General features: G+C 40.6%; 1 protein-coding gene across 8 annotated transcripts in view; it reads right to left on the bottom strand.

Annotated features, from left to right (window-relative positions):
• kiz (kizuna centrosomal protein) overlaps positions 1-14,297 on the bottom strand; it is a 233,821-nt gene that overhangs the window by 174,798 nt on the left and 44,726 nt on the right. For 7 of the 8 annotated variants that reach the window (XM_069932381.1, XM_069932382.1, XM_069932384.1 and 4 more), the window contains one exon: positions 10,166-10,255. In XM_069932381.1, the coding sequence (XP_069788482.1) occupies positions 10,166-10,255 (90 nt within the window). Of the gene's footprint in view, positions 1-10,165; positions 10,256-11,963; positions 12,021-14,297 lie in introns of those variants that run through there. The other variant, XM_069932385.1, reaches the window with a different exon arrangement.

Here is a 14,297-nt window from a genome sequence, read left to right as displayed (position 1 = left end):
GTAAATGATCCCTGCAGATTGAAAAGTGAAGCACTGCTTCATTTTGAAGGACAGTTTGAGGCCCCGATTAGTGAAGAAGGAGGTGTAGATGCAAGTATAACATTTCTTGCAGTCACAGCAGTAGTTACCAAGTTGATTGGTGGAAGGGCTGTGTGGATGAGGGAATCCCGGAAGGAGTGGTCTCTACAGAAAGTGGAGAGAGAAGGGAGGGGAAGATGGGTCTGGTGATGGGATCCCGTTGTAGGTGGCAGATAATGTGTTAAATGCAGAAACTAGTCAGTTGGTGGGTGAAGACAAGGGAAATCCAGTGCTTATAGCAACTCGAGATGGAAGGGGACAGGGCAGATATGCGAGAAATGGAGGAGATGCGTGAAGGTTGAGCTCATGGCAGTAGAGGGGAAGTCACATTGTCTCAGCTTTTTTCTCTACCCTCCTCTCTGTATCCACCTATTACCGCTTAGTTGTTAGCCTTCCTCCTCTACCAACTTTTTTATTCAGGCATCTGCCATTTTTTTTTCTTGTACCTGATGAAAGACCCATGCCCTTACCATTGGTTACCCTTTACTGCCTATGGATCTTGATCTGAGTTTCTCTAGCACATTTGTGTATTGCATTTGGTCCCAGCATCTGCAGATGTTCTTTTAAACAAAAATTGGTGCCAACATGCTCCAGCTGTAAAAATCCTTCAGTGTTGTGAGTCAGCATACAAATGCTGAGTATTAGGTAATTGACCTCAAGTGGAAAAGCAAGGAATTACTTAATTCTTTTTAATTAATCTGCTGGACTCCCTTATAGAAATACAATGAGAATATATTTCAAATCTTTCAATGCAAGGCAAAACACACCTTAGAAAATTCAAAATTATAAAGGCATACATGAGATTTTTAAAATAAAATAATTACTAGTCCATGGCTGAGTCATATTTCACCTCATTATTTTTTTGTTTTGTGATGGTCCTTTATCATTTTCTGTTTCCTCCAGAGAACAGTTTGTGGTCATTTATACAAGATTAATGCTTTCCCGTGTTAAATACAGAGTCAGCAAGTCTTCAAATGAGCACAATATTGAACTCATCCTATTGATTTATTTATTATGCCTTATTTATTTATTATTACTTACAGATTTATTTATTGGCAATATTATCAAGTACTGTTGTGCATAATTATTTTAAGTTAGAATTGGAATGATTGCTTACAGGTATCAAGGCATATCTACACTTGACTATACTGTGAAAAATCGAGATGCAAGGTTTTCACAGGTGCCACACACCTGAAGCACATGATTAAAAGCAACAAGAACAATGGTTTCTTGGAAGAAATACTGAATTTATATACAAGATTACTAGCACAGCACTGTTTTAAGACAATGTAATTACAGTAAGCAAAACCAAATGGTCACGTTTAGAAGTTGTGCAGTATGACTTTACCAAATTTTACAGTAAATCATGCCATCGACTTTTATTTTTAACCCAAACCTTGTTCTTGAACATTCTAGCATTTCAAAAGATTTTAAAACTTCTAAAAATATATTAAAACATAACATTATTTTAAAAAGTAATTAGAAGATGCAAAATAAAACAATTCAGATGATTGACTGCTTGCTGAGGATTACAGCATACATAATTTCTTGTGTCCTTAATCGATGGTGCACCAACTATAGGTAATTAGATTCAGCATTAGATCCATTCCTGCCAGACATACTCCAGTCCTCAACTTGGCGCAGGAACCAGGTACAATTCAATAATTTCAGGTAACTTTCTTTCTCCATTTGCAGTAAAACTGCCCAGATTTACTGCAGGTTATTCATTTGTAAATCCAGTTTATGGCTTTCCATTGTCACCACCTGGTCTGCTGGACACTTCCTATAACTGCAACCTTCACCAGTGTTTACCTATCCCTTTGTCTTTTCTATATCCAATATCCCTCATTAATTTACCACTACTTCTCACCATAGCTGGGCTCACAACTGATGGATATACTCCCTCCTATCCATTTCTCCCATCTTCTCGGCAGAGTTAAATAAAATTGCTTTCTCCCTCTCAGTTCTGATGAATAGTTTCCAATGTGAACCATTAACTCCCTTTCTCTTATCACAGATTTGCTGAGTGTTTCCAGGATTTTCTGTTCTTTTTTTAAATTTCAGATGTGCAGCATTTGCAGTTTTTTTTTATTTGTATTCCAACTAACAAACATTGTAAGTCTGAAATATTAACAGTTTTGATGTTGGGTATAGATCAGTAGAAAGCAGAATGAGTAGAATGTGAACCAAACATTAAAACTGCATGTGAGCAATAAACAGAAAGGTTAGGCGTTTGCCGCATAAATGTCACAGCATAATTTGTTGGGTTTATTCTGCCAACTTTGTTTTGGAGCATTATTCATTGTCAAATTGATTACAGAGCAAACCTACAGCACGAAAATATGGATAATCATGAAAGTAAATCCAACACTCACACAGTGTGAAGAAAGATGTCAAGGACAACACCTTCCAAATGATTAAGGAGTGAAAATTCACAATATCAAGGGAAAAAAAACAGACCTGATGGAGTGTTATTAGTGCCTTGAACATTGAATGACATATTGCAACTGGCTACATTCTGGGCAAGATTGCCAACACAATACCTGTACAGAACAAGGCTGATTCAGCTCTAACATCAATAAGCACATCCTGTTCTACTGATTATTCCCTCAAATTATATTTATTAGAATTAAAACTCAACAGGTAAAGAGATCCACCAATGTCCAAATACAGAATTTAAGGACAGTATTATATTCAAAAGGTGAGAAGAATAGTAAGATGAGGAGTGAGAGATTTGAGAAAAAAGTGATATTCTAGGAGAAAACAAAAAGAATAAATTACCAAGAGTTAAAAAGGTTCAACAATAATTTAAAGAGGAAAAGAGAAAGAAAAACCAACCCTCTCAATGTCAAATAAATTACAATCGAGTTGAGTCATTGAACAAATACACAAAGCAGAAATAAAGGGAAACCAAGGATTTAGTGACAGTATGAATTTTAAAGAAAACAATATTTCCAAAGAGAAAATGCAGGAGCAAGGAAGGGGACCAAGAGAAGAAAATCTCCTCAAACTCATAACCTGATTCCCAATCTTTTAAAAGTATTCCTTTATTACTTAAGTGGTAAAAAGGCACATATGCTTGTGCAACATCAGCTCAGTTTTATGGAGGGAAAACATTGCCTTTGACATTGTAGCTGGCGGTATGGCTAAGATTGAAACAGCGGATTAAGTACATTTGAATTTTCAAAAGGTAAATTGATTATATTTAAAAGGCTATGAGTGACAGACCAACAGACTCACATGGACAGTTCACAGAGCAGATAATGGAAATTATTCAAGACTGAAACTAAATGGATCCTTTTCAGCTAAAAAAGACTACGACAGGTGGGGTGAACTCTTCAGGAAGAAGCAGTCAAACCTGCTGCAAGTAACACTTCCCACTGTTACAGAATCCAGAGGACCACAAAAACCAGCAGCAATGGATATGCACCACAACACAGGGTTACTTAAACAAAAGGAGTTTTTAATTATATTTGAACAAGTTAACAGAATTAAACTTTAACTTATTACTTAACCTACTTACTTAACCTACCTAACCCACTTAATCCCCCCTCTAATACTAAACACAGGTGTGGTGTAATGTATATTTAAGATTAGCAAAGTTCTTTGGATCACAGTCAAATCTCACAGGTTGCAGGCAATTCTTGTACTGTGCACAGAAGTTAGCAGGGTTTGGTGTTTAACAGGCAAAAGGTTACCACTCAGGAGGGTTCTTGCTGGTTTTCAGAAAGAGGTTCCTTTTCCAGGACATCCGCAACTGATTCCTTCTCAATCAGTCTTGCTGACAAAACTTGCCCCCTTCAGGGTTCTCCAGATGATCCTCTTTCCTTCAGTCTTCCAAAAGTTTGCCAGCTTTGTCCTTCTGGAACTGATTTTTGTGACTCTCTCTCTCACTCACTCCCTCTCTGAGAGCAAAACTGTTCTTGCCTGCCTGCAAAAATCACATGCTCTCCCAGGCAAGCTGCTGCCATTGCTACTTTGTTGCATTTATGCAAAAGGCATTCAGCAAAAGTCCTGCAAATATTCTGTGCTTTGAAATGTGCGTGTGCAAGCTGCTCTAGCAATTCCTCCCAAGCCACCTCAAAATATTCTGTCACACTACCATTGAGTGAAAAACTGCCATCAGAGAGCAGTATCAATTATGAAGGACTCACGTCTCCTAGGACATGCTCTGTTCTCACTGGTGCCATCAGGAAAGAGTGCCACAGAACTCACACAACCAAGTTCAGGAATAGTTGCTACCCCTCAACTATCAGACTCCTGAACAATAGACTTATACAGGGATTCATTTAAGGCCTTGTATTTTACTCAAAATTTATTACTATATATTTATACATACATCTACATTTGCACAGTTTATTGTTCTTTCTTTGAGTCCAGTTTACAGTTACTGGTATTAGAAATTCTGCCTAGCCTACAGAAAAAAGAATTTCATGGTTGTATTTGATTTTATGTATGTACTTTGACAATAAATTTAAACTTTGAGGCAATACTTCAAAGACCTTCTCAACTGCAACTTGGTACTTTTCAAGAGCACCCATAATTTCAACCTACAAGAAGTCAGGAAAGGCCATATCCCAACTCAAAAAACAAGACCTTGGGAATGGATTGTGTCCCCACAGAAACCTTAAAACATGGCAGTGAAAAAATTAATTCCAAGCTTCAACAAAGTGAGAAGACAGCAAATGGAATGCACTATTGGAAACAGGTGATGAAAACAAAAAAAAATCAAATATTTATAGTTGATCATTAAAGTGATTATAATGGTATGGATTGTTTGTACTCATTGGCCGGTAAAGGCTTGGGCTGGCCCACCCCCTGATGACACTCCCCCCTGGACTCCTCTCCTGTGACCCAGGTCATAAAGGTTGAGCCACTTCTCCCTTCCCTGCACTTCCCTAGCTTGGATCTGGGACACCTCAAGTCTTATGTACAATAAAGCCTATCATTCCCCTCAGTCTTTGTCTTTGTAATTAATGGGGCAACTGGTAGTGCCCAACAATTTATTATACATAAAATTTTAACATCTCTGGTAATGGAGAAGTTGCTACGCCCCAATCGGCTAGAGGTGGATCCCCAAGTCCCAGGTGCATCAGAACTCTTCGAGCAGTGGATCAATTGCTTAAACAACTTTCTGGAGGCCACTGCTGGAGTGGTCGACTCGGATGAGAAGAGGCTGAAAGTCCTATAGGCAAGAGTCAGCCAGAAGGCTTTCTAGGCCATCAGAAGCTGTGTGGCCTACACCGAGGCGATGGCTGAGCTACGAGCACTATACAAGCCCAAAATCAACTAGGTCTACTCCTGTTACCTCCTGGCGTCCAGAAAACAGCAGTCACTTTCTGGAAGGGAGTTCTCCTAGCCCTTAGGTCCAAAAACGTGCCGTGTACCACTGGCAGGATGTTTTGCCCGAAGTGCTCCATGCCATCCGGTCGCTCCTGTGCACTGTGACTAACACCACCCCACATGAATGCTTATTTGCTTTCCCTTAGGAGATCAGCGAATGGTGCCTCCATTCTTCCTTGGCTGGCAACCCCAGGGCCGGTCCTGCTATGGAGACACATGAAGGGCCAGAAGATGGATCCACTGGTGGAAGTGGTACACATCATACATGCCAACCCTCAATACGTAATTGTGAGGTACCCCGATGGCCACGAGGACACTGTGCCTATCCGAGACTTGGCGAGGGCCGGGGATCCCGAAACTGCCCTGTCTGCCACCGTCCATCCCACGAAGCAGACCACCCCACACAGGAGTGCAATATTGGAGGCCGAGCCACCCGGCTCTCCGCTCCAGGAGTCGGTCCCCCAGGAGGCATCAAACCCCTCCTCCCTTCCTCCTGGGAGCCCTCAATCTTCACCCCGACCCAGACTGTTCCCTCCCCTGCCCCACCCCCCCGGGACCAGCTCCCCTCCCAAACAGCAGAGCATGGACATGCCTGCCCCCCCCCCCACCCCGGCGGTCCCGCAGAAGGAGGAAGTCGCCAGTGTGGCTAAACCTCTAGTTAAATAGAATTTTTTTTTCTTTCTTCTCTCTTGTGTCAAAAGAGGGGGGATCTGTTTTAAAAGAGGGGGTGAATGTAATGGTATGGATTGTATGTACTCATTGGCCGGTAAAGGCTTGGGCTGGCGCATCCTTCTGATGACACTCTCCCCTGGAATCCTCCCCTGTGACCCAGGCCATAAAGGTCAAGCCACCTCTCCCTTCCCTGCACTTCTCTAGTTTGGATCCAGGCCAGCTCAAGTCTTGTGTACAATAAATCCTATTGTTCCCCTCAGTCTTTGTCCTTGTGATTATTGGGGCAACAGGTTTTGCCCAACAGTAATAAAAGTAAATATGTCACTACAAACAGATATGCTACTTTGGCCTTTAATGCACAGAACTCTAAAAGCAGAATTAATTTGTGGCAATTGTGCAGTGCCTTTCTAAAATTACATAGAGTAATCTGTGCACATTTGATCTCCATCTGTAAGGAAGGATATACTTGCCTTTGAGACAGCTCTGTGTAAATACACAAAATTGATTCTTGGGATCAGTGGATTGTCCCATGAGTAAAGACTAATCAATATTGATGAAGTTGCAAGACAAATAAGACTCCATGAGATTATGTTTAGGTGAACGTTGAGGAGCCATTTCCTCAGGTATCCTGGGTGGGTTGTGCTCAGGTATCCTGGATGGGTTGTGCTAAGGTATCCTGGATGGGTTGTGCTCGGGTATCCTGGATGGGTTGTGCTCAGGTATCCTGGATGGATTATGTTCAGGTATCCTGGGTGGGTTGTCCAGCCAACAAGCTTCTAACAATGCCCTATGGATCTCTGTGGGACTGTGTGCCCTGTGATCCCTGGTGGAAGCCATCTGGGTAAGGTGCCCTTCCTTGTTGGAGTGGGATTTACAATCTTGGGCAGAGTGGCATTTGGTAGAGGATGGAACGAGTGGGCTCTAGTTACTGACCTCTGTAATGAGTGGCTGATTAAAAATGAATCCGTTGTGGATGTCTTAGAACAACAAATCTCTCTGAGAAAACCGACAAGAACCTTCCTGAGTGGTAACCATTTACCTTTCAAGCACCAAAGCCTGGTGAATTTATAAATGTTAAATACTGTGCACAGTATAAGAGTTGCCTAAAACCAGTGAACTTGGAGGAATGAGAAGTGAAATTGGACTATGAACCAAAGAACTCTTCTGAATTTACACACACATTACATACACATGCGCTTAGAATTAGAAGGGGTTTAAGTTTGGTTAAGTAAGTCAATAGTGATAAGTTAAAGTTTGATTAATTTTCATGTTTAAAGGTAATTAAAAGCAACTTTCGTTTAAGTAACCATTTGTCTTGCTGGGTTTTGGGGTCCTCTGGGCTTGTAACACTATCCCTAATTAGTCCCTGGCTATCCAAATACTTGCACACCTGATCTCTTGGAACACCTTCCAATAAAGTATCTACTACTGACATCAAAATCACCAGCCTATAATTTCCAGAGCTATTTTTGGAGCCTTTTTTAAAGAAAGAAACAATATGAGCAACCCTCCAATCTTCTGGCACCACACCTATGGCTAAGGACATTTTAAATATTTCTGCCAAGCCGCTGAAATTTCTACATTAGCTTTCCTCAAGGTCTGAGGGAACATCCTGTCAGGCCTTGGGGATTTGTTTATCTGAATTGCTTTAAGGCAGCAAGCACCATCTCCTCTCTAATCTGTAAAGATTCCATTACTTCATTGCCTGTTTTCCTTACTTCCTTGAAGTCTGTGCCAGTTTCCTTAGTAGACACAAATGCAAAAAAAAACATTTAAGATCTCCTCCATCTCTTCTGGCTCCATACATAGCCGACCCCTCTGATCTTCGAGGGGACCATCAACCAGAGACTCATTTAAGGACTCTTATTTGTACACTTTATTGATCTTTTTGTTCTCTCTGTATTGCACAGCTTGTTTACATTTGTTATCTGTTTGCAGTTCTTTGTTTGTTTACATGTTAATATTGAGAACAGCTTTTTTTTTTGCACTACCAATTAGTGGTAATTCTGCTGCACCTGCAAGAAAAAGAAATCTAAAGGTTCTATGTGATGTCATGTTTGTACTCTGACAATAAATCTGAATCTGAATAATTTTGTCCCTTACTATCATTTTGCTCTTAATAGACCTTTAGAAACCCTAAGGATTTTCCTTTACATTGTCTGCCAAAGCACTCTCATGTCTTCTTTTAGCTTTCCTGATTTCTTTATTGACTTTTTCTTGCATTTTTATGCTCCACAAGTACCTCATTTGTTCCGTGTTGCCTTTACCTGTAATATACCACTCTCCTCTTTCAACCAGATCCCCAATATCTTTCAAAAACCATGGTTCCCTATGCCTGCTAACCTTGACTGGAACATACAAACTCTGTACTCTCAAAATTTCACCTTTGAAGGTCATCCACCTTGCCCAAAACAAATCCCAATCCACGCATTCCAGAACCTTTCTCATTTCCTCAGAATTGGCCTTCTCCAATTCAGAATCTCAGCCCGAGGCTCAGACTTATCTTTCTCCATAATCAACTTGAAACTAATGGCATTATGATCAGTGATCCCAAAATGTTCCCCACACATTTTTCTGTCACCTGGCCTGTCTCGTCCCCTAATAGGAGGTCCAGATTTGCACTCTCTCTAGTTGGCTCCTCTAGATAAAGATTTAGAAAACTTTCCTGAACAGATTTGACAAACTCCAAGCCATCCAGCCCTTTTACAGTATGGGAGTCCCAGTCAATACATAGAAAGTTAAAATTTCTTGCTATCACAACTTTATGTTTCCTTCAGCTGTCTGCTATCTCTCTAAAGACCTCCAAATTCTTGCTAACTATGGAGCTGTCTATGACCCTATTAATGTGGTCATACCTTTCCCATATAGCTGGTCTGTCATGAATGAGCATACCTGTGATATTTTCCCTAATGAGCAATGTGACTCCTTCTACTTTTATCTGAAACAACAGAAGCCCAGAACATTGAGTTGGCAGTCCTGTCCCTCCTGCAACATTTCACTGTTGGCTGCAATGCCATGATTCCATGTGCCAATCCTGGCTGAAGTTTGTGCTTAATGTTGGCACGATGTTAAATAAAACCTGACTTTACAAGTACCTACCTGCTAAATCCTTGGTGTTCCTCAAATTGGGTGGTTCTTATTCACTCCAATTCCTTCACCACCACCTCTGCCTCTTCTTGCCTAAGCTGCTCTGCTGTCCTTCCTACTTGTGCCCCCTACCAATCTATTTTGGCTAGTTCCTCTCTCATGCTACTGTAATTCCCTTTACTCCACTGAAATACCAACACATCTGATTTTAGTTTCTCATTGTTAAATCTCAAATTGAACAATTTTATTGTGATTACTGCCCCCTAGCAGTTCCTTTACCCTAAGCTCTTTCGTAATCTCTGGACTTTACACAACACAAAATCCAGTACAGTCGCTCCCCTTGTGGGCTCATCAACAAGCTGCGAAAAAGCCATCTCTTCAGCTTAATTCCTGTGACTGCAGCCAGAAGCATTTACCACCCTGGACATCCCCTGACCAAGGATGGGTGCTCCTGCAATCCCTAAAACCTCATGTTCTGAACATGCCTCCCTAAACCACCCTCTTCTCTGTGTTGTTTGGACGTTTGCCTCCATTCCTTATCCCATTTTCTTTTCCTCTGTGTCCATTTTATTTAACTCAATTTTTTTTTACTTAAACCTTTTAGAAACAATGGTTGACACATTGTCAGAGTACATCCTTTACTTAAGACTGGAATAGTTAACAGTCTAGCTTTCTCTCTAGTGGCTTATCATTGACCAATATCTTCAAATTACCAAAAACCACAACCTTCCACACTGAGAGATTGGATGAACAAAGAAGAAAATGTTCCAAATACCAAAACATTGAATTAATCAATAACATTTCCAGAGGCCAGAAAGTTACTTCTCTTCATCTGTGACCTTCCCAATCCCAAAGCATTAATTGACTGAATATGCATGATCATGTTGCAATTATGGTCTTTTTACTGCTACATCGAAGAGCAACTGAAAATTACACAATACATCAGCATGTTTTTAAAGAAAAGCAAATGGTTTGCCAATCTTACCTGTTCCATCTTTTCCTTTTCCATCCCTTGCAATGTTAGCTTCTCCATCCAAACTGGAAATAACTGTTCCACTTGTTTTTCATAGTCTATCTATGAAAAAGAATATGCAGGAGTTAGAATTTGTCTTTTTCATCTCGTGCTTGCTTTAGCAACGAGTACAATCTGCATCAGTTGTAACATCTACCCTTAGATGATTTTTGTGATTGAGCTACAAGCTGTGTGAGGCCTTGCCCATGTCGTTCAGAAATGCAATGCTAGTAAAAAAAAACAAGTTGCTGGAAGATTCACCATGTTGAACAGTATTGGTGGGCAGAAGGGGAGGAAATGTCAACACTTTGGATCAAAACCCTTCATCACCCCTTAAACTCTGCATGCAAAGTTTTCACCCACCCACTCAAGCAAATCTCTAATATTCTCAGCAAACCTTGCATTCTGCCCCCACCTACAAATTGTAAATAATTGAGGGCAACCAGTTGACCCTTGTACTTTTCCTCTAATTAAATCCTTCCCACCTGAAAAAAGACCGTCTCTTCTAACTCTGACTTCACAGTGATAACCATGAGGAGAGAAAAGCTGATTTGTGAATCTGCAGGGGTATCTGCACTGTATCCAGTGCTCTCGTTGTGTACCCCCTCTAAATCGAAGAGGCTGGATGCAAACTGGAAGATCACTTGGCTGTGCACCTTCACTCTGTCCACTCTAAAAGTGGGGATCTCCCATGGGCAGCCCATTTCAATTCCCCACCCCATTCCCATGTCAGCATGTCTGTCCATCCCTTATGTACTGCCAAATTGAGACCACCTGCAAATTGGAGGAACAATGCCTCATATTCCCTTTAGACACTCTCTAATAGGCTCACCTACCCATTCATCTCTCTCTTTTCCTATCTCTTTGTCTCCTTTCCTCCGCCTCAGTATTTACAGAGCTTCCCAGCCCCCGTTCAATTCTCAGCTTTTCTCTTCTGCCCCTCCCCTATCCATGGCCAACAACAGCCTGTGTTTCTCTCCTGGCCCTTCTTCCCTCCTTCCACTTTTTTTTATTCAGTCAGCTGCCTGCTTTATACTCCTACCTTGACAAAGGACTCAGGTCCAAAATGTTGGTTATATATTTTTGCCTCCTAGGAAGCTGCAGGACCTGCTAAGTTTCTCCACAGCACTTTTGTATAATAAATAAAATAATTAATAGTTTTGCAAAGTGATAGGAATTAACGTAGGATATACAGTAAAACCCCTATTATCCAGCACAAGGAGATTTATAGATGCTGGATAAGTGATTCTTCCAGTTGCTTGAGACTGTGTGTTGTGTGGTGAACTAATGGAGAGGCACATCAATTTTAAGCCTTTTTTTTTACTTTATTTTCCATAATTTTTTCTTTGCAGGTTGCTTGAGGTTGCTGATTGCTTGAATTCAGGATAACTAGAGTTTTACTGTATTTCACAGAATTGTGTGTTCCTTTTGGGAATTCTACATTCCTATTGCTGATGGGCCCACAAATTACCACAAATATTCCACATTTTTAATGAGAAATTAATAAATAGTATTGCTTTCCTTCAAAGACAACAATTTACTTGCTACACTCTATTCCAAGATATCACATTTCAAAACAGAGTGACTACTCTAAAGTGTCATATTGTGCAGTCAATTTCCACGTCACCCAGTTGATCCCAGTTTTGAGTGATAGAGTACACAGTGGTGTAATGAGTAAGCTGCTGCTTCAGCCACCCAAGTTCAAAGCTGGCCTCTGGTATTATTTATGTGAAGTTTGCACATTCTCATCATAGTTGCTTGGGCTTCCTACCTTTGGTGGATCTATTTCTTCCCACATCACAAAACCAAGCAGATTGGTTGGTTGGCTTTTGAAAATTGCCTAAGGCGAGTGGGTAAGAGGGATGGGAATGTGGAGAGAAAATTTGAGCAGGCATAGATTTGAGATGACAAAAGGATACATGAATATAAAACCAAGCATTTAACTTTAGATATTGAAATAAAACAAGCATGATTTAATCAAAGTAAAATAATAGAAAGAAAAATGTTTTTTTTTAAATGTTCAGAGAAGGGGTGCTGGGAGAGGGAAAATATTAGGTAAATAACAGTTGATTAAATTATAGTTGTCCCATCTTAGCATCCAACAAGACGAGCAAATCAGTTTGCTGTTTATGGATAATAAAATTTCATTCTGTGAGTCAAGCGAATCTGTAGGCATGCCTATCTCAGATCCAGAAAATTAAGTTCCAATTCACAAGAAAGACCTTGGAGAAAGGATTAAAATCTACAGGGCAAAGAGTAAAGAAAAATCATTCAATCAATGTTCAGCAATATCATACAGGAAAGGCACTGTAAGAAATGATCGTTCATCATTTGGTTCCAAATAATGGTGCTGATATAATTAGTGCAACTGCTACATATAATTGAAACCCAATTAACAGATGGTGAACTTTAATTTGTAATTGTGCTTTTTGAATCAAACATTACAGATATTCAGCAAGTCAATGATTCAAGTTAAAAATGTCACTGCAAAGCTGATGATTTCAGAGGAAATTGCACTGTTACACTTAATATATTGACCTTTACACCACACAAAAGCAGCACTCTAATAAAAGCAAGATGCCTACAAATGCACAAGTAGCGTCCATAGTCATTTTAATTATTTTATCCTTTCGACTGGAAAAAAAATGTCTACTATTCTGAATGTCCTTAGAATCTTCCTTCTATCACTTATATTTGTTTCACTTGAGCAAAGGTTTGTTCTTTCAATGTAATTCATCTCACATTGGGTATATATGACAGAAAATAGCAGCGCTGCCGGAGCTGCTGTAACGGCGGTCCTGCCACTGGTGCGAGCCCACAGAGAGCAGAGATACAGCACTCCCGCGAAGTCCAACCACCCAGTCCGATGGCTGTCAGCTCTGTACAGTCATTAGACGGTCTGTTAATGGTCGATTTATTTAAAAATATTGCAACAGCAGGGTCTGCACCCAAGATGGCGGTGCCTATGACTGGCAACAGCCACAAGGAGTTACACACTCCGGGGAAGCAGAGGACCAGAAAACAAGAAGATCACCTCTCGTTTAAGGAGGAGAAGTATGCGAGACCATGCACAGGACAGTGACTATGGTGGTGGACCAATGAGGGGCTCGGAGGCTGAAGAACTCAGAGGCATTGGGTGTGGGCGAATCCAAGCACGCTGTGGGCTGTTGCTGACTGAGGATGCGAGAGGGCGCTGAAGACTTCCTGATCGTGACAGGGGTTTGGATCTGGAGTTTGCGCTGCTAATAGCTTGGACTGGACGCTGTGTGCTGAAGGGACTGCGAGAACACTGGAGGTGAATCCATGGACCACAATGACTCTCTTTTGCTTCTCTTTCTCTGTAAGAGGCATTTCAGGCAATTTCTGCTGATGGCAAATCTGTCTGCCTTATGGCTGAAGAAGTAAATTTTGTGTAATTTATGATGTCTTTATTACATGATGATAAATTGAATCTTGAATCTATGCAACCCAGTATCACTTGTTGGGTCCAAGTAGCCCATTCTGTGCACTGGATGCTGAGCCTCAGGTATCCTGCAATTTCAGAATGTTCTAATACCAAGAACACAGTAAACACCAAATAGATTCCTCAAAAGCAATCTGGAGTTATGGATACATATTTGAAGAAAAAAAGAAACACCCAAGTTTCTAATCCTGACAACAATCTAGTGACTTATGCTCTGTTTCCTATACAGTAAAATTCCCATTAACCAGAATTCAAGCAACCTTAAACAAACAGCAAAAAGGAAACAAATAAAAGTTTAAAATTGTAAAAGTAAATGTTCTCTGACACATGAACCTTTGGTGAAAATGGGAGCAAATATTCAGCCAGCGAGTGCCTTGGACTGGCTTTGCTTGTAGCAATTGTTTAAATAAAATTGTGTTTTGAATAGAATGGTGTCACCCAGGATGAAGAGTTGGTTGATGCTGCTTGCCACTTAGAGTATCCTTATCTCTGTTTAGTAAGTACATTAGTCAGATTTTATCTGTAAACTTGGGGGAAAACGGGGGAGTTAATTATTGTGGCAACATGGTTAGCGTAGCAGTTACCGTATCGCTGTTACAGTCCCAGCAACCGGGGTTTGAATTTAAATTTGTAAGATACGGG

Source organism: Narcine bancroftii, chromosome 4 (genome assembly GCF_036971445.1).
Source record: "Narcine bancroftii isolate sNarBan1 chromosome 4, sNarBan1.hap1, whole genome shotgun sequence".
Classification (NCBI taxonomy): Eukaryota; Metazoa; Chordata; class Chondrichthyes; order Torpediniformes; family Narcinidae; genus Narcine; species Narcine bancroftii.
Note: the sequence above shows the minus strand (reverse complement) of the source record. Positions and strands in the feature narration are given on the sequence as shown.